Source organism: Salvelinus namaycush, chromosome 31 (genome assembly GCF_016432855.1).
Source record: "Salvelinus namaycush isolate Seneca chromosome 31, SaNama_1.0, whole genome shotgun sequence".
Taxonomy (NCBI): Eukaryota; Metazoa; Chordata; class Actinopteri; order Salmoniformes; family Salmonidae; genus Salvelinus; species Salvelinus namaycush.
The window spans coordinates 38212444-38239939 of record NC_052337.1 but is presented as its reverse complement, the minus strand read 5'-3'; the positions used below and the strand labels follow the sequence as shown (position 1 = coordinate 38239939).

General features: G+C 42.4%; 2 protein-coding genes across 3 annotated transcripts; both read right to left on the bottom strand.

The window, feature by feature from the left end:
- Positions 1–528: 528 nt before the first annotated feature.
- On the bottom strand, positions 529–16545 carry pum3 (pumilio RNA-binding family member 3). 2 transcript variants are annotated; one of them, XM_038971136.1, is made up of 17 exons: positions 16511–16545; positions 16090–16160; positions 15744–15971; positions 15427–15565; positions 13574–13649; positions 13204–13297; positions 13028–13094; positions 12139–12313; positions 11856–11959; positions 11670–11748; positions 11487–11585; positions 11333–11386; positions 11000–11223; positions 6298–6520; positions 5948–6035; positions 3435–3525; positions 529–1035 (listed from the first exon to the last, which is right to left on the bottom strand). In XM_038971136.1, the coding sequence occupies exons 1-17, from the start codon at positions 16516–16518 to the stop codon at positions 909–911; spliced, it is 1947 nt and encodes a 648-aa protein (XP_038827064.1). In that variant the 5' UTR covers positions 16519–16545; the 3' UTR covers positions 529–908. The 2 variants fall into 2 exon arrangements, with proteins under 2 accessions (XP_038827064.1, XP_038827063.1); XM_038971135.1 differs by lacking the exon at positions 16511–16545 and having other exon boundaries at positions 16090–16491.
- Positions 16546–18094: 1549 nt separating this feature from the next.
- On the bottom strand, positions 18095–26887 carry carm1l (coactivator-associated arginine methyltransferase 1, like). The gene is made up of 12 exons (XM_038970787.1): positions 26662–26887; positions 25274–25399; positions 25061–25170; positions 24863–24967; positions 24639–24749; positions 21530–21707; positions 21334–21424; positions 18997–19078; positions 18806–18891; positions 18565–18654; positions 18303–18440; positions 18095–18188 (listed from the first exon to the last, which is right to left on the bottom strand). The coding sequence occupies exons 1-12, from the start codon at positions 26831–26833 to the stop codon at positions 18095–18097; spliced, it is 1383 nt and encodes a 460-aa protein (XP_038826715.1). The 5' UTR covers positions 26834–26887.
- Between the last annotated feature and the right edge of the window lie 609 nt (positions 26888–27496).

Sequence of the window (27496 nt, the reverse complement as noted above, 5' to 3'; positions counted from 1 at the left end):
AATGTATTTCCACTTAGCAGAAAGCTGACTTTTTGCTAAAGAGAAAGATCAAAATAACACGACAGCACAGCTCGCAGGTGTTTTTCATTGCCTAACGGCCAAATTGTCTCCACTGAACAGAATCCTCAGAAGTAGCGCAAGTCAGACTGACTACTACAATGTGACAAAATCTCCCAAATAGCAGCCACACAGGCAGCCACTGATAATCCTCGAAACTGATGAGAAGAATGCTGGGCCTTGAAGGAAAAAGCTGTTTCTCGGTTGACTGGGTCCATCCAAATCACAGAGACCTGGACAGATGGAATCTAAGCAGGGCCCACTAGTGAGCATGCAGGCTTCTGCTTCCTTCAGATGAATAGGCTACGAGCAGTCTGACAGGCCGGGACACAGATTGGTGACTTAATGGGGCATAAAGGTGACGGACTGAGGTTCCCTGTCAGGGTTAACGTTAATGCATTTATGGTTGGATTTATATATGAAAGACTTCCTCTAACATTTGCTTACTGACAAATTCATTGGCAATGGATCGTTTCACACAATGATAGTGTACCAACCAACATTTGTTTATTTCAGCGCCGCAGTCAGCTAGCACAAATCAAAAATACAGGTCAGTTACAAACTCACTGTCTGCCAGTATGTGGGTATCTTTTACCTTTAAAATACTTGCACCACAGCTTTACAAACAAGCATATCGGAATTATTTGGACAAAAAAAAATGCAGTACAAATAAGCGTCCTCTGTTCTTCCCTCTTCACGCTATTTCACCAGGATGGTCAGGTCAATGGACTGGGTGGAGTCATGAGAAAACGATATAAACCCCAGTGAAGTAATGAAAACCTCTTACTCCAGTTGGTGAAAAGTCACAAGGGGGTGAACTGTCTCTAAGGATAGACATCATGAAATATGTATCAGGCCAATTTCTCCAAAAGAAATTCCACTCCTTTACAGTTCTGGATCTTCTGTAGTTCTGGAGCGTAGGCCTTCAACGCCTCCCTAACCTCCTCTGCAACAGTCTCGTCTGCACTGTTCAGGAGACTGTAAAAAACACAAAAACAGATATGTTGGTGAAGGTAACCTTTACACATATCCCACATCACAAAACAAATGTCTTCCTTTCATCTCATACCTGGTTAGTGAAACATTTCTACCCATACTAAATTAACCAAGTCAAACTATTTTTAGCAAAGACATTAGTGAACATCGAACCAAATTAGTTGCAGTGCTTCCTCTATTTGCATTTAGCAGCAGTGCACTGCTCCAGCTAAATTGTGGCCGCCACTGCAAAAAAATAATGACAAAATAAAAAACGTTTTATAATGTAGATGTATAGATATGCCCCCGGAAGCCCACCCCCGACTCCGCTATCTGCCACCGCTGCTGGAAAAACAAATCCTAAGAGAAAAACTGATTTGATATGGCAGGCTAGAGCTATAAATGTAGACTTTAGAGAGTGAATCAGACAAATCTCTCACTGCTTAGAGACTTAGAGAGATTACAGAAGGACAATGGGAATAAAGACATGGCAGGAGGAGGTGGGACAGTGGCACAGGACAAGAGAGGAGAGACGAACTGGAGGAAGGGGTGGGGGCTAGAGTGAACAGGGGCTAGAGAAGAGAGGCAGAGAAATGAGAAGAAAACGAAAGCCAAGGAATTGAGGAAGCGTAATCCACGGCTTGTGTTGCTGTTCCACAATGGGCAGCTGTGCCCAACTGCCCGCCCCTTTCTCACCCACAGCACCCAGTGATATGGTGAATGAATACAAACAGCCACCCTGTAAGACATGCTTAACCTCCAGCTGACGCCTGCCTGTTCTCGCTTTACACTCAATTTCACTGGCAACAGCTAGGATGATACGACAAGCAGAACATCTATAGTGATGGGAAGATTTAAATGTTTAAATCAAGACAAATAACTAAGCTTGGTCTTTTGTGATGGTGTTTTGTATTCCTGAAGTGTTTGGCCTCCAGAGACCTTGATCCAAGTTCAATTACCATTTTCATGGCTCAGTGAGTTTCGCTGTCATGGTACACATTTCTAAGCACTTCTAGTTTCAATCTGTTTACAACAGTTTTTTTCCATTCTGAACAAAACCATTATTTCATCCGTTCCACTGTTCCGACCAGCAAAATAAAGTTCTGAACCGGTTCGAACAAAAAATAAATAAACGGTTTACAATTTTTCCTTCCTACATTAAATGACTTCAGACAGAGCAGCTCGCTATGGAGCAGGCAAGCTATTTATATGCATTGGACAGATGAGTGTAGGGCGCAAGATGCAACAAATGTTGCGGGTGGGGAGAGAGCGAGAGGGTGGAGGAGTACGCTTGGCCTGAAGTGCTGGCATCTTGTTTGCCTTATCTGCATTAGGCCCACAATTATACCTACGGAGGAGTGGCTTCTATGAAGGAACTTTGAATGTCTAAAACTTCAGAGTTGGCTTAACGTTGGACCAGCTAGCTAACAAGCTTGTGTGCAGAACACGGCTTACCTTTTTGTATGATAACTATAGAATCCTTAATTAAAAACTATAGGATAACTATAGAATCCATCATTTAAACACATTAAATCCATTCTTTCCAATTAAAAATCTCACCCTAATATCTGAATCAAACTTCAGTGAATCACACGTCAGTAGGCTACTAGACTACGCTCCGGGGGGGGAGGGGCGGGTTGCCAACACGCACAGACAACAAATTCCAGCCAGTGAGGCATAGGCACTTTATGTTTTGTGGGACTGGGGAAAAAATGCCTGGAACCTAAAATAACGTTATTAACCGGTTCCCATGCTTTTAAAATAACGTTATTAACCGGTTCCCATGCTTTTAAAATAACGTTATTACCGTTTCCCATGCTTTTAAAATAACGGTTCTGTTCTGGAACAGTATAGATCACTTTCGTTCACAATTCTGTTCCGCACATTTTTTTTTTTTTACGGTGCTGTTCCCTGAACCGGTTCCAATCTCTGGTTTACAAGTTTTGCAAGGATTGGACTGTATCGGGATAAGTTCAAAGTTCAAATGGAGGAAGTTTCCCCCCAATTCCTAGGAAGGAGCTGGTATCATTTCTGTTCTACTCCCCCCCCCCCCCCCCCCCCCGTTAAGCATTGGGCTCCCGAGTGGTGCAGCAGTCTTAGGCACTGCATCTCAGTGCTAGAGGTGTCACTAGACACCCTGGTTCGAATCCAGGCTGTAGCTGTATCACAACCGGCCGTTATTGGGAGTCCCATAGGGCGGCACACAATTGGCCCAGCGTCGTCCAGGTTTGGCCGGTGTAGGCCGTCATTGTAAATAAGAATGTTCTTAACTGACTTGCCTAGTTAAATAAAGGTTAATTAAATCAAAAAGCACCAGTTTGCTTGCTTTGCAGTATTTGCCAATAGTGCTACAGTTTGTGACTGGCGAGAGGAATTAGATCTAACAGTGTAGAGGTACTCACCAGCAGAGCACGATAGCCCCACGGTTCACTGCAGCCCACGTCTTTAGTTTGTCCATCCCCACCTTGTCCAACAGGACCCTGGAGAAACGCTCTGTGGAGGCACAGTAGTCATGGTCAGGAAGATACATAATCACAGAGTCATGGCCAGGGGGATACAGGATAGTCACAGGTCCAAATGGACACGCATACAGCCATGTTTGCATTGTCTGTGAGTGGAGTACTGTTTCAAGATCATACACTCCCTTAAGTATTTATTTATGGACAGTGAAGCTAAAAGTTTGCGCTATACTCAAGAATTGTGGATTTGAGATCAAATGTTTCATGAGGCGACAGTACAGAATGTTTCCTATAATTTTATTCAAAAATGTTTGCCCCCCTTTCATGGTATCCAATTGGTAGTTACAGTCTTGTACGTACGGGAGTGGCAGCGATGGGACTCATCCTCCGAAACACAACCCAGCCAAGCCACACTACTTCTTGACACGATGCCTGCTTAACCCGGAAGCCAGCCGCACCAATGTGTCGGAGGGAACACCGTACACCTGGCGACCGGGTCAGGTGCGCGATGGGACAAGAATAACCCTGCCGGCCAAACCTTCCCCTTACACGGACGACGCTGTGCCAATTGTGCGCCACACAATTGGTCTCCCGGTCGCGGCCGGCTGCGACAGAGCCTGGACTCGAACCAGGATCTTCTAGAGGCACAGCTAGCACTGCGATGCCACCTTTTATTTGAGGGTATTTTCAAACATATCAGTACTACCGTTTAGAAATGAAAGCACTTTCATGTATCTAGGCCCCATTTGAAGGTGTCATAAGTATTTGGACAAATTAACGTATGTCGTATTAAAGTAGTCCAAAGTTTAGTACTTGGTCGGAAACTATTCAGACCCCTTCCCTTTGTCCACATTTTGTTACGTTACAGCTTTATTCTAAAATGGATTTAATTTTTTTTTTAACTCAATCTACACACAATACCCATAATGACAGAGCGTAAACAGGTTTTTAGAAATGTGTGCAAATGTATTGAATTACAAACCAAAATACCTTATTTACTTAAGAATTCAGACCCTGCTATGAGACTTCAAATTGAGCTCAGGTGCATCCTGTTTCCCTTAAGATGTTACTACAACTTGATTGGAGTCCATCTGTGGTAAATTCAATTGATTGGACATAATTTGGAAAGGCACACACCTGTCTATATAAAGATCCCACAGTTGACAGTGCATGTCAGAGCAAAAACCAAGCCACGAGGTCGAAGGAACTGTCCGTAGAGCTCCAAGACAGGATTGTGTTGAGGCACAGATCTGGGGAAGGGTACCAAAGAATGTCTGCAGTATTGAAGGTCCCCAAGAACAAAGAGGCCTTCATCGTTCTTAAATTGGAAGAAGTTTGGAACCACCAAGACTCTTCCTAGAGCAGGCCGCCCGGCCAAACTGAGCAATCAGGGGAGAAGGGCCTTGGTCAGGGAGGTGACCAAGAAACTGAGGGTCACTCTGACAGAGCTCCAGAGTTCCTCTGTGGAGATGGGAGAACCTTCCAGAAGGACAACCATCTCTGCAGCACTCCACCAATCAGGCCTTTATGGTAGAGTGGTCAGACGGAAGCCACTCCTCAGTAAAAAGGCACATGACAGCCTGCTTGGAGTTTGTCAAAAGGCACCTAAAGCCTCTCTCTGACCATGAGAAACAAGATTCTCTGGTCTGATGAAACCAAGATTGAACTCTTTGGACTGAATGCCAAGCGTCACGTCTGGAGGAAACCTGGCACCATCCCTACGGTAAAGCATGGTGGTGGCAGCATCGTGCTCTGGGAGATTATTCAGGATAGAGGAAGATGAACGGAGCAAAGTACATAGAGATCCATGATGAAAACCTCCAGAGCGCTCAGGACCTCAGACTGGGGCGAAGGTTCACCTTCCAACAAGAGAACAAACCTAAGCATACAGCCAAGACAACGCAGTAGTGGCTTTGGGACAAGTCTCTGAATGTCCTTGAGTTGCCCAGCCAGAGCCCGGACTTGCACCTGATATAACATCTCTAGAGAGACCTGAAAATAGCTGCGCAGACACGCTTCCCATCCAACCTGACAGAGCTTGAGAGGATCTGCAGAGCAAAATGGGAGAAACTCTCCAAATACAGGTGTGCTTAGCTTGTAGCATCATACCCAGGAAGACTTGAGGCTGTAATAGCTGCAAAACATGCTTCAAGAAATTTGCAAATAAAATCTGCTTTTGCTTTGTCATTATGGGGTATTGTGTGTAGATTGGTGGACAATTTAAAAAAAAAAAATCTATTTTAGGATAAGGCTGTAATTTAACAAAACATGGAAAAAGTTAAGGGGTCTGAATTCTTTCCGAATAAAATGTATATGGAAGTAGTTGTGCCTATTTTTTTTTTTGATTATAGAGCCAAATTAAAAAGTTCTACTTTTACTGTTCAAATAAATACTTAAGGGAGTGTATTTGTATACGGTCAGCCCCACAGGTGATATTTTTTTGCAGACGGTCATACCTTCTCTCCCAACCTCCTTCATCTTGGTGTCTTGTTCAATCAGCCATTTGAGCACCAGATGCCCAGCAGGGTGTTCAGCCATGTGCAGCTACAGAACAGGAAAAAGACAAAACATGTTCACACTGAATACGATGGTCTTTCCAGAGGACAGAAGAGAGATAGATTTTGCCCTTCAAGTGTTTCCGATACCAAGCCTGGACAATCATACTGCAGTTTACCAGACAGACTGAAGTAAACCCAATGGAGACTTCAAAACCAAGTGCAATTCTCACCTATGAGAGACATTCTCCTACTTGAATTTGACAGACACACCATGCCTCTGACCCCTCACCCCCCTGTCCCCTCCTCACCTGCCCCTCCACTCCTCCTGGTGTGAAGTCGTCAGCAGCCAGCTCAGCCACAGCCTCCATGGCAGGATGCAGGTCCCCAATGGCGGACCCCAGAATGTCCCTGACGGTGATGCTGGAGGCCTTGTCCATTGCCATGGTGCGGGCGTGGTCACACAGGTGCTGAATCAGGTGCGGAGACACCGCCTCCAGGAGCTCCTTCCGGCGAAGGGCAACATCCTTCTTGCTGAAGGGACAGAGGGTCGGATGGAGACCATTTAAAGTACAGGCTATGAAAAGCATGAAGCATAGACGGCATTTCCTTAATCTTGTCTATCCAATTGGGTTAAAAATAGCAATTTAGGCATGTTTAGAAATGACTCTAGGGTAGGTTTGGACAGTTAAAAGACCTTCACTTGAAAAATGAGAAAAAAGTGGCAATAGTATTGTTTGTCCAGTATACACTTCCTCAAAATAGTCAATTAATCTAAGATGGTGGTTAGATAGTGGTTAGAGCGTTGGGCCAGTAACCGAAAGGTTGCAAGATCGAATCCCCGAGCTAATAAAATCTGTCGTTCTGCCCCTAAACAAGGCAGTTAACCCACTGTTCCCCGGTAGTCCGTCATTGTAAATAAGAATTTGTTCTTAACTGACTTGCCCAGTTAAATAAAACAAATAAATGTTGATGTTTATGCAGAGGAGATCTTAATTGTGCAATTTTACATCTAACTAAAATGTTTGGTGCAATATTTATTTAAACTTTTAGTTTTTGCATGAAAACGAGTCATCGCTCATTGAATGACACTTTATTGAAGAATCCCCACTGTTGACAAATCACAGACGAGGGGGCGTGGACTTCGGCTACCGGAGAGATGTGTGTGTGCCCGAACAGCCGAAGTCCAAAACTAACAATAATATATGCACTAACTCGTCCGAGCTGCCTTAACCAGCTAGATAGACTAGAACAAAGGGAGGTTAAAACCTGTTTGGGATAGGGGGCAGCATTTTCACTTTTGGATGAATTGGTGCCCAAATTGAACAGCCTCCTACTCTGTCCCAGATGATAATATATGCATATTATTATTACTATTGGATAGAAAACACTCTGAAGTTTCTAAAACTGTTTGAATTATGTCTGTGAGTATAACAAAACTCATATGGCAGGCAAACTTCCAAACAGGAAGTGAGAATTCTGAAAAGGGTCGATGTGAAAGTCATCGCCTATTCAATTCCCTGTAATATATGGATCTGTTTGCACTTCCTACGCCTTCCACTAGATGTCAACAGTCAGTAGAACGTGGAATGAAGCCTATAGTGTGATGTGGGGCCGGATGGGAGGTGTTTCAGTCACTGGTCTGGCAGATTGCCAGTTCCTGGTCATGCGCGCTAGTCATGGAATGGCAATGTGTGCCATTACTTATACAGACATGAAGAAATGCTCCGGTTGGAAGGTTATTGGATATATATGATAACAACATCCTGAAGATTGATTCTCTACTAAGTTTGACCAGTTTATTCGACTTGTAATATAACTTCTTGAAGTTTTCGTCCGACATTTGCCTGCATCTGCGCCAGTGTTTGGACATGTGAACTACACATGCTAGCAAAAGTTGCTAATTCGACATAAGTAATGGACATTATCGAACAAAACAACGATTTATTGTGGAACTAGGATTCCTGGCACTGCATTGTGATGAAAGATCATCAAAGGTAAGGGAATATTTATGATGTAATTTCGTATTTCTGTTGACTCCAACATGGTGGAGAAATGTTGTTTCTATCTGAGCGCTGTCTCAGATTATTGCATGGTATGCTTTTTCCTAAAGTTTCTTTAAAAAATCTGACAGAGCGGTTGCATTAACCTGTTTGGACTGCAGGGGCAGTATTGAGTAGCCGGATAAAAGGTGCCCATTTCAAACGGCCTCGTACTCAATTCTTGCTCGTACAATATGCATATTATTATTACTATTGGATAGAAAACACTCTCTAGTTTCTAAAACCATTTGAATTATATCTGTGAGTAAAACAGAACTCCTTTTGCAGCAAACTTCCTGACAGGAAGTGGAAAATCTGAAATCGATGCTCTCTTCTAGGGCCTGCATATTAAAGTCCTTGATATTTATTAGTTTAGATGCACTTCATACGTCTTCCACTAGATGTCGACAAGGAGTGAGAGAAGAAATGGAGTGTGTAACTTGATCTGGGCTCGTATAAATGCTCTTTGTATGACGTGTCACCAGTTTCCTGTTTTCTGGAGAGCGCGTCAAGGGACCTGGATTTGCCTTCTGATAAGCTGTCGTTATGGACGACTAATATCTCCGGCTTTGATTTTATTTGATACATGTGACAATATCATCGTAAAGTATGTTTTTTCAATATAGTTTAATCAGATTATTGACATTTTTTCGGGAGTTTTGCCGTGTTCCGTTCTCTTCCGTTTGTTGACATGGAGAGATTCGCGCCACTTGGCAAGTGTGCTTGCTAAATCGAGAGGGAAAAAGGCCGTTCTAAATCCAAACAACGATTGTTCCCGACAAAGGACCCCTTGTACAACATTCTGATGAAAGATCAGCAAAAGTAGGACCCATTTTATGATGCTATTTCATATATCTGTCGAACATGTTGTGCTAGTCGTTTGCGCCCAGCTTTTGGGTACTCTCTCGCTATACCTAAGCTGGATGTCGTAATGAAGTTATTTTTAGAATTCTAACACGGCGATTGCATTAAGAACTAGTGTATCTATCATTTCCTATACAACATGTATTTTTTAGTTATGTTTATGAATAGTCATTTGGTCAGAATATGTGTGTCAGAAAAAGTGTCAGAAAAATATCCGGACGTTGTGGGAAAAAGATGCTACGTTAGCACAATGTATAACCACTGATTTCAGCTCTAAATATGCACATTTTCGAACAAAACATAACTGTATGTATAACCTGATGTTATAGGACTGTCATCTGATGAAGCTTATCAAGGTTAGTCAAAAATTATATATCTTTTGCTGGTTTGTTACGATCGCTAACTTTTGCTACTGGGGAATGGCTTGTGTTTCTGGCTATTGTGGTAAGCTAATATAACGCTATATTGTGTTTTCGCTGTAAAACACTTAAGAAATCGGAAATATTGGCTGGAATCACAAGATACCTGTCTTTCATTTGCTGTACACTATGTATTTTTCAGAAATGTTTTATGATGAGTAATTAGGTATTTGACGTTGGTGTCTGTAATTATTATGGCTGCTTTCGGTGCAATTTCTGATTGTAGCTGCAATGTAAACTATGATTTATACCTGAAATATGCACATTTTTCGAACAAAACATAGATTTATTGAATAACATGTTATAAGACTGTCATCTGATGAAGTTGGTTCTTGGTTAGTTAGGTTGGCTTTGTGCATGCTACCTGTGCTGTGAAAAATGTCTGTCCTTTTTTGTATTTGGTGGTGAGCTAACAAATATACGTGCTGTTTTCGCTGTAAAACATTTTAAAAATCGGACATGTTGGCTGGATTCACAAGATGTGTACCTTTCATTTGCTGTATTGGACTTGTTAATGTGTGAAAGTGGCTGTTGTCATATTGATCCCGACTTAGGGCTTGCAGCCATAAGAAGTTAACCTCTTGACGCTAGGGGTCAGATATATATATATTTTTTTAAATAACGTCCCCAAGGTAAACAGACTATTTCTCAGGTCGAGATCGTAGAATATACATATAATTTACAGATTAGGATAGAAAACTCGCAAATTTCCAAAACTGTCAAAAATATTGTCTGTGAGTATAACAAAACTGATTCTGCAGGCGAAAACCTGAGAATCTAACCCGGAAGTGATTTTTTATTTATTTTTTAAATCTGTGTTTCCTTGCCCGTCTTTCTTCCATTTAAAGGGGTATCAACCAGATTCCTTTTCCAATGGCTTCCTCAGGATGTGACCAGGCTTTAGACAGTTTCAGGCTTTTTTTTTTTTTTTTTAAACGAGCGAGATTTTCCAAAAGTAGTCAGGTGTCCTTTGATTAGCATTGATTGAAACTCACAAAAGCTTGGATTGCTTTCGCTGCAAAGCATATTTTCAAAATCTGTCATGATAGGTGGATTAACAACAAGCTAAGCTGTGTTTTGGTATATTTCACTTGTGATTGCATGATTATAAATATTTTTTGTAATATTTTTGAATCTGATACGTTTGGGAATTTTCATCTGCCTTTCAGGACCGGAACGAGGCTGTAGTTTTCTGAACATAACGTGCAACCCAAATGGCGTTTTTTTATTATAAAAGTAATATTTATCGAACAAAAATAACATTTACTGTGTAACTGGGAGTCTCGTGAGTGCAAACATCCGAAGATTATCAAAGCGATTAATTTTATTGCTTTTCTGACTTTCGTGACCATGCTAATTTGGGGCTAGCTGTTCTAGCATTGATTGATCGCTGTAAAGCATATTTTCAAAATCTGACACGATAGGTGGATTAACAACAAGCTACGCTGTGTTTTGGTAATGTTCACTTGTGATTGCATGATCATAAATATTTTTAGTAATTTTTTACGCCCTGCAATTCAGCGGTTGTTTAGGAAAATGATCCCGCTAAAGGGATCCGTAGCGCAGAGAAGTTAAGTGAGTATGCAAGCACACTCGTTCGGTACACCTAGCCAAGTTCGGCTAGGCGCCAGCTAAACGGAAGTATGCGGACGCCTTTAGAATGATTGGTAGGTGCTGGCAGGACTCACCTGTGGGCGTTTCCGTCCCCCTTCTCCAGCACCTGGATGATTTCAGGTAACAGGTGGGTGGGGTCTCGCGGGCTGAGTAGGTACAGCACAACTTTCTTTCCATTCTTATTAGTGATGACATCAGGCAGGGAAGCAAGAATCTCTGATAGGACGGCCTGCTTCACTAGCTTGGTGTCATCTATGCAGTCAAAGGCAGCGATGAGGACTAGGAACGCAAACTCTCCCTGGAGAGAAAATCAACATACCAATCAGTAAGTCACACACACGCGTTTACATATTTGCATGTCTGACTGTGGGCATCAAATATTGTCTGTTTGTTGTTGTCTTGAGTACCATTGCAAACTTCTCCATGTAGGTCTTCATGGTTTTAATGATGACTTTTCTGTCCTGAAAGAAAAAACAAATAAATCACTGTACATACAAAGAACACACACTAGTCTGTGGTTGGTGAGGCTCATCTCTCTAGAAGGCCTGAGTGAATACTCACCTTAGGTGTCCCATGCCACAGGCAGTGCATTGCTACTCTAGCTCCATCGTGGGTGTGGGCCATATACACCACAGACTCCCTTATTGACTCAATCATTTCCTGTGAAGTCACATGATCAAAATGGTATTAGAAACATGGTAGGATTCGCTCGGTCATTTCTACAGCCATTGGTGGTTTACTTACAGTCCTCTGTTTGGCTGGGGCATGCAGGAAGAATTCCAGAAACACTTTGTGCACCAGAGAATGTTTGATCACAGCCTCCCTGTGGGAGAAGAGAACACAGACAGAAATCAAAAGCAGTATCTTGATTTATTATCTCGGTATCCCTTGTGGAGGGTTAGAGCTGTGTGTGTGCTCAATAATACCCACTTTGTGGCCATGGGGGTAAGGATCTGCTTCATCTCCTCCAAAATGCCATTAACCTTGTCCGGGTTCGCCTCCAGCACCTTCTCTAGCGTGGGACACACTGCCGACTGAACAAACACGCCAACGGTCAGTAACATTCTGCATAACATCCACTCCAGCCGATATTCACAGAGACAAGCAATCAGAAAGACGATCTCTTGGTAACTGGATTATGAGAGAAGGTTTCCACTCTTATAACTACACTATTACACTGTGCTCGTGGGAGAGGTGTGGGACGTGTCCTGACCTTGAAGACCTGGAATGTGGTTCCGTAGAGCTCCTCTGTGAGCATGAGTCTCTGGGAGAGGATGGCCTTGTCGTTGTAAGCGTACTCCACCACCGACGACGCCTCAGAGTGACGCAGCATCTGCCTCACTTTCCCCTTGAAGCCCACCATCACACCCGCAACCTGCTCCTTGCTCCTGTGGGATCGACGATACACACACCTGATGTCAGATTTTCATTCAGAAACCCATGTCAGGTTTAATTCTTTATGATGTAACAACACTGCCCTATCAGAAACTAGCAGCGAGTAGAGAGACTCAATAGAGAGATCAATATGACTTGAATTCTCTCCCCGGATATCATTCTCCAAATCTTACACATGGAAGATGACAGGAAATGCAGAGATGAGTATTCAGAATGTAAACCAATCAAATGATGACCTTTATATTCGTCCTACAAGATACGCCTTCATAACAGGATAACATTCCCCCATCCTTTAATAGCAGAGCCATGCATTAGACTGTACTTGAAACAACTTGTATCTTCAGCAAAGGTCACGATTACAGGGAAGGTTGCAATGAGTGAAGTTTTGAATTATTAACCTGATTCCCATTTCAATGTGTCCTAAACAAATGATCAGGGAATTCAACGACAGATCAGATCAAGCAGCACTACAAATTTGAAATGACAATGGCATGCGAGCACAAAGGTCTACTGTGATTTACAATGATGCGATTTACTCAACAAGATTACCCGTTTGTTGTTTTTACTATATTGTTTGGCCGGCATTTCCTGCTAGGATCTAATGCCATCAACACAAGATCGGATGATATGGAAAGAATACACCCACTGCTAGTGCGACGACTTCATGTATAAGCAAAATGTCTGGAGGAAGAAAAAGGCACACTTACCCATACATTAAAAACTTCTTCACAATATTTCGGGCATACTTTGATTTACTCAGCTCGACCATATCATCTAGGGAAAGGAATAACATCATTGAGATGTAGAGCATTGTGATTGAAGTGACAAAAACAACTGACCACACTCAGAAGAACAGATCATTAGAACAGAGCAAACCACTGACCTTTGAGTTCATCAAAAACCTCCTGTCTTTGCTTGTCGTTCCCAAACTGGATGAAACACTGGAGGACTCTGGTGGAGTCGTGAGCAAATGCTATCTGAAAGAGAAAAACTATTTCATCTTTATCTGTAAACTTGAGCATTTGGATGCCATGCACTGAAAACTAATTTGAATAAGTCTACTGTGCTCAATTGTTTTATTGTACTCAAGTATTGACAGGAATTGTCTGTCCAATAATTTCAGCGGGTGACAAATTCTCCATTGTGCCATGCTCTCAATTCGTACATTGTCGTGATTGACAATGCACAATCTACAGTAAATGATAGATTTGAATGGCGCCTTTCAGCAGTGTAAATGTTAAGACTGTACTCACTGTTTTTATCTTTCCTTTCACAAGTTCCTGAAGCTCTTTCATGAGTTTGATCCTCTTCTCTTTGCCGCAATCTTTCCTGTGTTGAAAAAGAGGGACATGTAATAAATAAGTACAGGTGTAAAATGTTGCCGTCGCCAAATGACATTTAGTCCTGAGGTGATAAACTACTGTACCCTCTATAGCCACTGTGGTTTTTATCTGACCCTGCTGGCCATCTATGAACGTTTGAATGTCTTGAAGAATGGCCATGTACCAGGCACAGCCAGAAGAGGACTGGCCACGCCTCGGAGCCTGGTTCCTCTCTAGGCTTCCTCCTAGGTTCCTGCTAAGGTTGAATATTTCCCTGGTATTTTACAAATGTTCCATCCCGAGAATAAATCCCCTTTCTCCCAGGTAACCCAGTATTTCCAGCCAAAACCAGAAGTGTTATTCAAAAGCATTATAGCGCATATAAATAGGCCTGTGTCGGGATTAGATTAGAGCATTGATCGAAAATTCAAGCCTGATACTACCTGAGGCCCACATTAGACATTTTATGAGGCGTAGCACGAAAAAGCCCAAATGATTGTGCCGTTCTCCAATAAATATTTGATTATAGGCTACTGCACATTGCGCACAACAGAAAAACATAAAGCCCATGGATTTAACTAGTCCCAGTAGACTAATCTTGTGGGAACTGTATTACTGTACTGTATTAAACGGACTGGAATTACACACGTTCAAACCATGATAAATTAGGGAGAGAACACGCGATTCTGGTGCTGCACATGCAGCCTTCAAAGTTAGAAGTATAGGCAAGCGAATTTGATTTTGAAATATAATATGGCCTCTTTGTATAGTTAGTAGGCTGACTCATATATATCTTCCATAATGTTATTATCCTACCTCTTTCTATTGTTGCTCATTCCTTCCAACAGATTAATGAAATAAGTTACGTTGCTCTTATCTTCATTCTAATGACATCGTTGAATAATATAGGACTAGAATTAGGTGTCGAAGGCTTTCACTTCGATGATTTAATGGTTATGGTCTGAATAAATAAAATGCTAGCCTACCATATATACAGACACAGACATTCACATATAGGGCTATACATCTATAAATCAATCTAGAACATGAGTATCTATTTTGGATGCAATTTGAATATAGTTGAAGTAGAGAGAGAAAGAGTGTGAGAGTGCTTGTGCATGCACTGATTTAAAGCATGGATATTCGAGTGATATGCGGTTTTAAAATGCTGCAGTTGAAATAAAAAGAATCTTCACAATTAAAAAATGTGAGCCCCGACATCTAGATGGAGATGGTTAAATTAGACGTGCATTCAGTCTTTGTATTACCGTAGCATAGACTACGCTGCAGCAAATGCAGGCCTACCTGAAAAAGATACCACGATGAGATGATAGGTCTACGTGCATTGTGAACTGCGCTCCATACTGAGATGGGCTGTCTGTCCCCACCAGGAGCGTTGATGATTCATCATGCAAAGTCCGTAAGGGAAGCCATATTGCTCATATTATTTAACAGTTCCATTTCACGCCATGCTGTTCAAAGAAATAATTTATTATAATTGACCTGTTTGTCGCAGTTATTTATCTCGGGAATAGGGAGTGGTTTTGTGGTAAATCCCAGTAAATTAACCATGTTCCCAGCATTCAACCCTAGTTCCTGTCTTTCTATGGAGTTTTTCCAAGCCACCGTGCCTCTACATTGGTGGCTCTTTGGGGTTTTAGACTAGGTATCTGTATAGCACTTTGTGACACCTAATGATATAAATATATGCAACTTAATCCTAAAAATTGAAGTTTTGTTAGACTGCTGGTACAATAACTAATATAGTAGCTGGTTTAACCTACCTTCTGACCATCTCCCACACTTGCTTGGCTCTGCTCACTATTTGATAACTCTCTTTTTTTTCAGTCTGCTGCCGGTTCTGTTTCAGCTCCTTCTTCTGCTGTTTGAACTCGTCCCATTTGGGCTTCTTGGCCTCGGAACCTGAGCAAACAGACAGACAAGCGTTACACCATTGGTGTGATGACTGATCATTTATACAAAGATGAAGAAATCTAATAGACCTATTTAAAAAAACTGTCAAAACATTTCCAGCAAGCCATTACAGAATGTGGCCTATTTAAGGTGTGTTTGATAATTGGCTATTGTACATATTTCATACCTTCCTCTTCCTTGGCCTTCCCAGGTATGAATTTTCGCTTTTTGGTGAACTTTCCATCTGTGGGTTTGATGTACTTTCCATCTGTGGGTTTTTTGTTCAAGAATTTCTGTGGAGCCCCCTTTCCTCCAGTCTTCTCAAACGTCTTGCCCTTTTCTCCACTGCGGGGTTTAAATGGCCTTTTCCCTGGTGATTTACCGGTTGGTTTGGTCCCCGGTTTACCTGTACCTTCTGAACAGAGTTTGTAGCTAGTCAGTTAGGCCAACACATTGTTTTTACCAGCACGTCATTAAACCAATATTTAAAAGTATAATATTTTTATTAGTAGTAATATTAATTCTACCAATACCTTTACGTATTAACTTCTTGCCACCTTTAGGGGAAAATATTTTCTTTTTGGGTTCCATTCTCAATAACTCACTATTCAAAGGAAAAGACAAAAAGCGCATGATCTGTAGGTAGTTGCAGCTTACACTATTTACTAACCATAGTTACAGCTTGAATACTGATTACTGATGTGCTATTGCCATGTGTTTTCCAGCTAACTGCAGCAGCTAGCTAGCAATAGCAGCTAGCTAGTTAGCGTTCAGCTGACTTGCTAACGTTAGCTACTAAACCTGGCAGGCCAGAAAGAACTACAGGTAAGGTATGAGGTGTAATAATTAAACATGTCTGGTAGAGTTATTTTCACTGACAAAACAGTCATGTTAACAACATTATTTTAGCATTTTCCTATGCAGAAGACAAAATACACACGTTTAGCTACATACCTTGACATGCGTTCTGAACTTAACGGTTTACGGCATGAACGTTCCAATCAGAAAACGTCCTGACTGCCGTAAAATGCATGGGTTGTTTTTTATTGCGACAATACTAGAACGATACGGCAGATTTTGCTGTGCCTGGGTTGTCACTAGTTACCACAGCCACAAAGTCAGAATTGGCAATATCGTAGAAATTAATGAAAACAAAATGTTGCGTGTTAATTGTTTTGTGTTAATTTAAGGTTAGGTATACGATTATCAGTGTGATTACATTTGAAGAAGATACATTGTAGAAATAGGCGGGGTTTATGACATTTTCTGGCTGTGGTAACTTGTGACGACCCTGGGAGGTTAGTGCAATCTGGGATACTTGGGACGTTCCTACCATAACCCGTCTAATAGCTTTGTCAAAATGGACTTTTCGTATCAGGTTTTGCAGAATTTACACAGCAAGTTAGGAGAATTAACGTAGCCGGAGAATTATGAGAATTATTATGAGAATTAGGTTAAGGTTAGGGTTAGGTAAAATGCAAAACAAAAACAAAAAACGGCGTAAATTTGACAAAAGCTAGCTGTAATCCATCTAGACATGACCCGGCGCCTGTTTTTGCACCTGATAAATCATTATATTAAATTTATGACATCTATGTGTTGACAGAAAAAACTGTGATACTTACTGTAGTAGCTAAGTAGCCTAAATCACGTATAGTCATGGCTCAATCTATCCCCTGAATAGCCCAAGAAAGTCACTCATGACCACCATGTTGTTTTCACATCAATGATTTTCAAATCTAAGTAAGAGCTAACGAGCCCGGGACCGAAATGGAACCAGATATGTGTTGATTAGAGAAGTAATGATAGGTTATTGTTATGGATAACACAAGTTTATTGGTTTCGTATTACAGGTTTACAATACATACACGTGTATCTCTCTCAGTGCATTACTATTGTAGATCCACTTGGTGTCCCTGTACACTATAATGCATGAAATGTAGCTTTGGCTATATGTTTATGCAAAATAAAAACATATTCATGTACATTCAAAGTTCTTTCATGGACAGTTTTATAGCGAAGGACATGAAGGCTCCTGGAACTTGATTGGTGATCATCACTTCAGGCATACCTTTGGAAAGAAAATGCATTTTTAACCAAACAAACAAAGTCAAACTCCTGTTGGATGGAACTATGCACTTTCCTACAAAGGGGATATGTCATGGACTACACTACTGACCCTGCAGGGCAGTTCAGGTGTACTTTACCTAGCCTATAGTCCCGGGGCTTGTGCCACACTCTACTCTGTAAAGTGTCTGTCTTTGCTCCTGCATTGTCTGGAGGTGCTTACACCAGCAGCCAACTGTGTACCCTAAACAGGCAGACAGACAGAGGTGTAGTCCAGGCACACTACAGAGCACATTAGGCAAGTAGGAAATAACAATACTACCATATCTACTCGCTTCTACCAAAAGCTGTATTAATTGAAAGGATATGAAGAGAATTTAAGCTTCTGCTATGGACCAACATTATAGACATCTGCATACATAGAAGAATAAGACATAATTGAATCTCACTGTTGAACCAAACAGCAGCTGCTCACCTGAAGAAAGGGTTCTTTAGATCCAAACTGTTGCCAGATTTGAAGCCTGACTGATCAACGACTGCTGTGATGTGAATGTCGTAGCTCTGCCTGGTAGAGATGAAGAGCAAAAAGCAAACAATATCATCTCTGTATAATATTGTTTCCATTTCCCACATTCCATTTCTATAGTACAGACACTGTCCTTCTCCTTCTCCGCCTTACCTTGTGTTGGCTATGAACTGGACAGATCCGGACAGAGTCTGTCCCACCTTGCCAAACAGAGGGGTCTGGAAGAGACAGCGGACCTGGTACCAGTGAGTCAGAGGTTCACTAGGAGCAGTGGACAGCCACACTGTCATCCTGCAGAGAGAAAGGATTCAAATGAACAGAGTATATCTACTGCACCCCCTGGAGCCTGAGACAAACCTTGTTTGTTTTTTTAACAATGAAAATAATTGAAAAACACCACTCCAAGAGGTCTTACTTGGATCCTATAAATGCTACGTCAAACCAGAAGGCCAGCCCATGGATCAATCCAGACTGGAGCAGTTTAAACACAAATGGAATCTCCATCCTGCAAAACATATTGAAATGGAATCTTTGTTACAGCGACATTCTGTCATTATCACAGATTTTCTCTTATCTGCCAATACAGTTTCATAGCTCATAATAAGAGCCGTGCAATTACATTTGTGTTGTTGTTGACAAAGGACTTAGACGATCACCTGTGTAAGTCCTCTTCTTTTGCCTCCATGAAATTGATGCAGTGCTTGACAGATTTTGCCATGAGAATCGACATCTCAAATGTATCCTACAGCAAAATGAGGACAGTGAGGCAAATTGAACACCGTTGTATTATTTCACAGTATATATCAGCATGAACGCAATTCTAGCCTCATTGAACCGAGGTACTCACAACTATGGGCTGTTTGAAAAACTCATCAACTGCAGAACTGTGAAGACCACTCAGGTTAACCCCATAGAAACAGGTCTGGTGCCTGCAAACGGAGTGTGGCAGAACAACAAGGCACATCATGTATTAGATCAGAAGATTCTGCACTTAAGTCTAACTTGTCCAGGCAGACACAACTGAAATTCATGCTGTAAAATGTATGAGCACCAGGTTAAGAATGATTTCTGCATTCCTAAAAACTGAAAAGGCTTGTCCCCTCCTCATAGTAGTGGAGCAAAGACAGACACTACACCATAGCCATCTTGCTGGAAAAGGCATGCAGACCACTATCTTGTAACTTTATATAGCTTCAAGGGGAAAAGTGAAGTGTATATATGACACCGTTGATTTTGTTGCACGTCCCATCTTGGTGAAGTGTCTTTGGTCCCGTATTGTTATAAATGGGTGGTATAAAAGACTTGCATGTGAAACACAAGATGTGTGTGAGATGAAGTGCATTAGATTATCACTAATAACCGTTTCAGTATGTTCAAGCTTGAGTGAGGATGCTGTCAGCACTAGTGAACTGGTGCGGGTGATATACAATATAACTACAAAAGTATGTGGACACTCCTTTAAATTAGTGTATTTGGCTATTTCAGCCACATTTTGCTGACAGGTGTATAAAATCGAGCACACCGCCATGCAATCTCCATAGACAAACATTGGCAGTAGAAGGGCCTTAAACGAAGAGCTCAGTGACTTTCAATGTGGCACCATCATAGGATGTCACCTTTCCAGCAAGTCAGTTTGTCAAATGTCTGCCCTGCTAGAGCTGCCCCGGTCAACTGTAAGTGCTGTTATTGTGAAGTGGAAACATCTAGGAGCAACAACGGCTCAGCCGCGAGGTGGTAGCTCACAGAACGGGACCGCCGAGTGCTGAAGCGCGTAGCATGTAAAAATTGTCTGTCCTAGGTTGCAACACTCATTACTGGGTTCCAAACTGCCTCTGGAAACAACGTCAGCACAATAACTGTTCTTCAGGAGCTTCAAGAAATAGGTTTCCAACTTTGTGGCAACAGTTTGGGGAAGGCTCTTTCCTGTTTCAGCATGACAATGCCCCTGTGCACAAAGCGAGGTCCATACAGAAATGGTTTGTTGAGATCGGTGTGGAAGAACTTGACTGGCCTGCACAGAGCCCTGACCTCAACCCCATCGAACACCTTTGGGATGAATTAGAATGCCGACTGCGAGCCAGGCCTAATCGCCCAACATCAGTGCCTGACCTCACCAATGCTCTTGTGGCTGAATGGAAGCAATGTTCCGACATCTAGTGGAAAACCTTCCCAGAAGAGTGGAGGCTGTTATAGCAGCAAAGGGGGGGGGGGACCAACTCCATATTAATGCCAAAGATTTTGGAATGAGATGTTCGACTAGCAGGTGTCCACATACTTTTGGTCATGAAGTGTAGGTGTGTAAGTGAGAGGGAAGGCAGAGGATTCACAGAGGAGCATTACAACATCTATCCGGTATCTCCATGTAAGCATGGCATCTGCGCTCATGTGTTGAATGTAGTGAGGGAGGAAAACTACAGGCAAAGACATATTGCCATATTGCCCTATCTCTAACATACAATATTCGAACAGCAGATATTTTCTTTACATTTCTCTCTATGTCTCTGTGTCTTCTGCCACTGGCAATGTGTGGACAGTTATCTGAGTAGAGGGGGTTCGAGAGGGTATGTGTGAGTCAGGTTTGGACTGAACTGGAGCGTTTTACGTTGACAGGAAACCCGCTTGACTGGGGTCACAGCCCAGTGCCAGTCGGACCTGGAGCTGCGGGTGGGTGGGGGACCGATTAGCCTCATGGCATGTTGCATAGCCCCACAGCCTGCCCGGGCCTCTGTGGGGGGATGTCAAATAAACCCTCATGGACACAGCTGTAAACAGTCACAGAGACTCATGGAGATGGAGGGGAGGGGAGCGTCGGGCAGGGCCAGGCCCAAACTGAGAGGCTTTGTGGGGCTGTGAGGCGGGGTCAATCATGGTCTGTTAACGCACTGGCATCCTGCTCTGCTCTGCTCTGCTTCTCCCCAGAAGGAGAGGAGAGAGGGGGGAGGAGAGTACTATGAGCTCATCCCATACAGCAGTTCACTGTGTTTTCATGGCAGCCACACACACACCGCTGTCACAGTTAAGTACGAGTTAAGTTAGCACTGATGCCAACTGTGAAACCCCCTATGGAAAGCAGCACAAATCCAGAATACGAAACTAATAAGAACGTTTATTTGAGTTCAGCCTCCACCTTGTGGTGCCGAAATGACACGTGACAGAATCTGAAACGTGGTGTTTATTCTCTCACCAGAAGCTAGAGCGTCCATAGTGCTCGATGTAGAGCTGCTCGTCAGTGAAGGGAGCGAGGTGCATGTCACTACAGGTTGGGAACATCATACCTGAATAGGTAGAAGAGAGTCATGTTTGGTGTAACATTAGCTGAACAAAACTATCAACAGATCAATCACAGCATGGAAAATAGCCTCTGTTGGAACTCAACTGACCCTTGGGTTTCAGCCACTTCCTGGAGTGGAGGTAGCTCTCCAGCATCCTCTCGTTCAGCAGCATGTAGCCAATGGGCTCTGAGATGATCACGTCCACCTGCTCAGGGCACGACACCTCCTCAATCTTTCCAGCCAGGACTATGATCCTATCTGACAGACTATTGCTCTTCACAAGCATCTGGAGGGAAAACACAAAACATTTGCTGTCCCCCCCAAAAATGACATTTGTTTTTTGAGTCAGGTAGGGTCTGATCTTACTGATGCACCACTGCACGTCTGAGGCTTTGATGAAGACGTCCTGTGTAGTACCTTTGAGAGCAGATGTCTTGGATCAAGGGTATTTGTAGTTTGTTTCTTTACCTGAAATTGCATTAATCTGCTGTCTAAAATTAGAGAGAAATAATTAGCTGTTGACAAATTGTGTTTTGGTAAACCCTCATGCATGCAAACTCTCCCATGAAGTGCTCTGGTACATTACACTTCCCTGCTGTATCAACAGGGAGTTCTACTTTACTGATGCGAGAGCTGCTGGGCTGCTGCTCCAGGGCAATTCCATGGTAACGGAATTACGCTTTGACTCAGATTTTTCACTTTAAAATGTATGCCAAACAAAACAATTGATTTAAACATTTAACAAACCATACAACTTTGTGCACAATTTGGTGCACAGAATTACGGTAAATTCTCCCACAGTTTTTTATGCCACCACGTCTGCTCAGTGGGTGAGGATGCTTGTTACAGTAAATGGAAAGAGGGTAGAGGGTAGGTGTCGAGAGAGAGAGAGAGAGAGAGAGAGAGAGAGAGAGAGAGAGAGAGAGAGGTTGTCCAGACTGTTTTAACACTCTAACTTTGACCACCAGACGAGAGAAAGAAAAGAGCAATAAGCTGAACATAACAGAATGCCAGAGGAAGGGAGGACAGTAGCAGGTGAACCCAACTGTGGTCTGTGACTTCTATGATTTCCCATTGTAGACAATTCAATTGCAGTAATTCCGATTTGGTAACAGAATTATGAGTTTCAATCACTTAATAATTCATAACAAACTTGATGTTAGTAAAAACACTACATGAGAGACATTAAAAATGTCTTAAAGATATGTGGGTTTTGGGTAACGGAATCACAAGGCACAAAGTTTCTTAAAGCAAATAATTTATCCAAAACGAAACATAAGTATTGATATTACTTGGCAGGGGTCTTTACTTCAACATTGTGTTTTGATGTATTTCTCATACCTTTTACTGGTTGATGTTGTGGTCTAAGAACCCTTTTCCATCAGTTTGTTAGTCCAGATTTTTAGGATGGCAAATGGTAGAAAAATGTATATATGTCTTAATTTCCCCAAAATATAAACTCTTAGCTTTCATTTCACACACAATTTGATATGCTCCTATGAACTTCACATGTTGATGCTCATGGGTCCTTTTACATGGAAATGCTCTCCATGCACACAGAGTGAGAGGAACAGACTGCTGGGTCTTTCGATTACTGAGAGACTGAAGCATATGGTGTATTAAAAACATAAACCAGGTCATGCTGGCCAGGCAAGACCCTCTTACTGGGAGTGTGACGGAGCCCTTCATAATATTGTTTCAAATGGACATTGTCCAAGCTGGTTGGTTTTCTCTTGCTGTCTGCGTAGGTCATCATCCCACACCGTGGCAGAGCACCCTTCCTGTTTAATCCAGACCTTGGCCTGTGGAGCGTTCTTGTGAGGCAGTGACCCATGCACATGCACGTGCACACTGACGCTGGCCAGGCGTCCACAGGGGTGGTCCCAGGCTCTGGCTCACACTGTTTATATAGACCTCAGTGTAGGCCTACAGTATGATGGGGATTCAGCCTGCTCAGAGAGACCATGCAACCACCCCAACAGGAATACATTATGGAGGTCCACCATTTTGTCAAACTGAGGATACGGTTCGGCTATTGGCAGATCAGCTGCAATGTGGAAGAAAAGAAATATGAAGGGACACATCTGGTTGCAGTGTAGAAACAAGCAACAGTAGAGTAGAAATAGAACAGAACTATGCCTGACTGTTAAGCTAGAGGCCATCCATCCATGAAAATATGTTTCCTTCACCCTCAAGCTGGTTTCTGGGCCAAGAGCGGCCTCAAATCATTACACCCTCAGAATGTCATGCTCCGTGTGTGAAGCGCGAGGTCCGTTTTATGGGGGCTGTTCTGTTCTGGAGGTGTGACTCTCACTGAGATAGCGTTTCCAGGGTTGTGCGGTTTTCATCAAGGCTTTGTCCTTGGCTCCACGTCGACACCATGAGGTTTGAGCTAGATGTGTTGACAACACAGGCGATTAGGGCTGTGATAAGTGATTCATCATCTTTACCCGGGGTGTTTCGGGCCAAGCAATACAAATGACTTTATTCACTGGTCAAAGCCGTAAGGTTTTCCTTTTCTTTCTAGGCGTAAGTGGTTTAAGCTGCTAAAACAGCAGAAACATAAATCAGATTTCAATGCAGCATAGAACGTTCAATCATCTCAACAGACCAATGACGTTACTAAAGTAACCACCTATTCATCATACAATACACACATTTGAGCAATTATTAAGAATTCTGGTGCTATAGATTGAAAATGCCAGATAGCGCATGTTAAAGTGCTATAGATTGAAAATGCCAGATAGCGCATGTTAAAGTGCTATAGATTGAAAATGCCAGATAGCGCATGTTAAAGTGCTATAGATTGAAAATGCCAGATAGCGCATGTTAAAGTGCTATAGATTAAAAATGCCAGATAGCGCATGTTAAAGTGCTATAGATTGAAAATGCCAGATAGCGCATGTTAAAGTGCTATAGATTGAAAATGCCAGATAGCGCATGTTAAAGTGCTATAGATTGAAAATGCCAGATAGCGCATGTTAAAGTGCTATAGATTGAAAATGCCAGATAGCGCATGTTAAAGTGCTATAGATTGAAAATGCCAGATAGCGCATGTTAAAGTGCTATAGATTGAAAATGCCAGATAGCGCATGTTAAAGTGCAAAACGATGCTCATGAAACAATAACTTTCACATTTCCTGGAAGGTTGATAGGAAAACAATCAGATGCTGCCAGAGTTGGCCGTAAGGTTGAAAGGTAAAACAGATGCCTTTACCTCTGCAAATTTGGCTACAGGGCTGGCCTCCACAGCATATACCCTCTTCGCTCCTGCCTGGATGGCGAAGAAAGACAGGATCCCTGATCCACTGCCAACATCAAGTACTATCTGGGTACAGGAAGGAGCCAGACCTTACATCTACATGCAGTAACAGACAAAATGTAAGACATGATCAGGTTCAATGGATATGTGTGGTTTTGGTTATGTGGTTCCACTCTTACCTTGTCCTTGAAGTCCATCTCGTTTAGCAGAATGGCCTTTTGATACGTGGCTGTCCTCAAATAATCCTGCAGCATATTCTGTTGTTGTGATAGACAGCCATAAAACTACAGAAGAAGGGAGGACGAGGTTCATTCACAACCTAGTACACCACCAGTTTGTCTCTCTGTGGGCCTAGTTGACTGGTACAGTAAAACTACCTGGAAGTACTGCAGGGCTGAGGAGTCTTCAGTTCTCTGGTCAAACACTGATTGTTGCCTTTCTGCTGACTTATCTTCTCTTCTCAGCTGTATGTGGAACTCCTGAAACTCTGGGGTCAGAAAACAACGGGCTTTATGCATGAAAACTCTTTTTGACTGTGTAAAGTAGGCTTCCATTTTAGCTAACGTGAGTAGTTTTATGTGTGCCCTTACCACTCTGTGTTCTGAACTGCAAGAGAACACTCAGGCAGCCAACGGTGATGAGGAAAGATTGGGTGCCCACCCGACAACAGTCTGTTTCCCTGGTGACTGTGAATTTGAAAACACAGACCCCATCACCTGCAAAAGAAAAAAACACAACAGACAGTTAATTCAAATACACCCAAATACAAGATCTCTGTATTCTCACTGTATTCTGTGTCATCCACTATCAAGGGGGCTGTTCCTCTGAGTTATCTACCCCAAGTCCATTCATTTGTTCTTGGCCTTTTGCAAACGTATCAGCAAAGGAACCATAAATAACAATGTCAGACCTTAACCTAAGAAAACCTTCAGCATACTCTGGCAGCACGAGGCTACTAATGTGTAGCGGCACTATCTGATCCTGTGCACCAGCAGGCAGAGAGCTATAGCGGCTAGGACCACTGTACCGTATAGTATAGGAAAACACAGTCTAGGTACATACTGTCCAGTAGAACTCCATAACAACGGAGTCAGACACGCACGCACACACACACACACACACACGCGTGCATATTGACGCCCCACATACACACATACACACACATTCACACTCTCAACATATGCTGCTGCTACTATTATCTATCCTGATCGGCTAGTCATTTTTACCCCTACCTACATGTACATATTACCTCAACTACCTCGTGCCGCTGCACATTGACGCGGTACAGGGACTCCTTGTATAGAGCTCCATTATTGTTATTTGTTGTGTCACTATTTTCTATTTTTATTTGTTCATTTGCTTACTTTTTAAAGAGCATTGTTGGGAAAGGGCTCGTCAGTAAGCATTTCATGATCAAGTCTACACCTATACGGCACGTGTGACTAATACATTTAGATTTTATTTGATTTCTCTCTCTCTCTCTCTCTCTCTCTCTCTCTCTCTCTCTCTCTCTCTCTCTCTCTCTCTCTCTCTCTCTCTCACGCACGCACGCACGCACGCACGCACGCACGCACGCACGCACGCACGCACGCACGCACGCACGCACGCACGCACGCACGCACGCACGCACGCACACAGGGTGCACACAACTGGGTAGTAAATCTCACAGACCTTTCAGCATTGCCTGTCCAGCGACCAAACAGAAAGAAGTAAAATTGCCATATGGGAAAGACTGTAGGAAAATGTCATACACTCCCACACACATACATACATGGACTTCTCATAGACCAGAGAGAGGACAATGCATTTCATTTTTTTGTCTTTAGAAAAAAAAAGCTATTGGCAATTTTATTCAGAAACAAAGATCACTATTTCTTCTTGATTGTACTCATATGGAAAGAGATAGTATGATGTATACAAATAAAAAAACAGTAATTTGATATATTAGCTTGTTCTTGTTTCTTGCATGTGTACATACCATCCTGAATAGTGAGCTCTGTCTCCTCCAGCCCTGTGCTCAACTGTAGAGAAAGGCCTTGGTGTTGCCTCTGTTTGGCCACCTCTATCTCTCCCTGTACCTGGTCCTCATTCACAGTGAACAGATTGATGGAAAAACAGGTCATTTCTGAACTCCTCTCCATGGTCTCCATGGTCGCAGCTGTCGTAACTTCTGTAGTAAGGTTCTGTAGATGTGTCTGAGTTTGGTTGAGGTGGGAGGGGAAGGAGCTCTGGTAGGGAGTCAAGGGGCGGGGACAGACTGTGTATAGGAATATGCTTTGAACAAAAAGAGAAGTTACAATCTATTTATATATATATATATATATATATTAACCATGGCTAGATTTAGCTAATCTAGTACAGCAATTTAGGCAAAGGCATTGAAGAATCTGAACAGATAAAAGTTTATTAATGTATAAAGGCAAAGAAAATAAACACAATTTATTTCGAATTTTGCAAATACATATTTGTATATTCAGTGCTTGGATAACTTCCAAATTCAGCGCGAAAACACCTTTTTCTAACATTATAATAAACACTTTCACTTGAATAAAACTGACTTTCACTCATGTTCTATTTCGTTCACTTTTTTACTATGTTGAATGACACTAAAGAGGACAGCTTAGTCTATTGATATCATTGAAAAAAAGTGTTAAGCACAGCAGGACTAACTCCTGATGAATGTGGAATATATTGGGCTTGGTCCTGAACTTCCTGATTTAGAAGTTGGCTGGAGTGACGTCACCACTTCCCTGCAGTGTGTCACCCAGTGGAGAACTGTGGCAATGACAGGAATGTTCCTGAAGACACTGGAG

Bases quoted from the DNA above. Each gene is read 5' to 3' on its own strand.
- pum3 (XM_038971135.1), bottom strand. From the start codon at position 16,189: ATGCGCTTTTTGTCTTTTCCTTTGAATAGTGAGTTATTGAGAATGGAA. The intron at 15,566-15,743 runs GTATGAAATATG...CTGTTTGCTCAG, and splicing joins GAAGGCCAAGGAAGAGGAAG to GTTCCGAGGCCAAGAAGCCC. The intron at 11,960-12,138 runs GTCAGGACACGT...GTGTTTGTTCAG, and splicing joins CCACATTCCAGGTCTTCAAG to TCGGCAGTGTGTCCCACGCT.
- carm1l (XM_038970787.1), bottom strand. From the start codon at position 26,833: ATGGAGACCATGGAGAGGAGTTCAGAAATGACCTGTTTTTCCATCAAT. The intron at 25,400-26,661 runs GTATGTACACAT...TTTCTTTTGCAG, and splicing joins AGAGCTCACTATTCAGGATG to GTGATGGGGTCTGTGTTTTC. The intron at 24,750-24,862 runs GTAAGAGTGGAA...TCCTGTACCCAG, and splicing joins AGATGGACTTCAAGGACAAG to ATAGTACTTGATGTTGGCAG.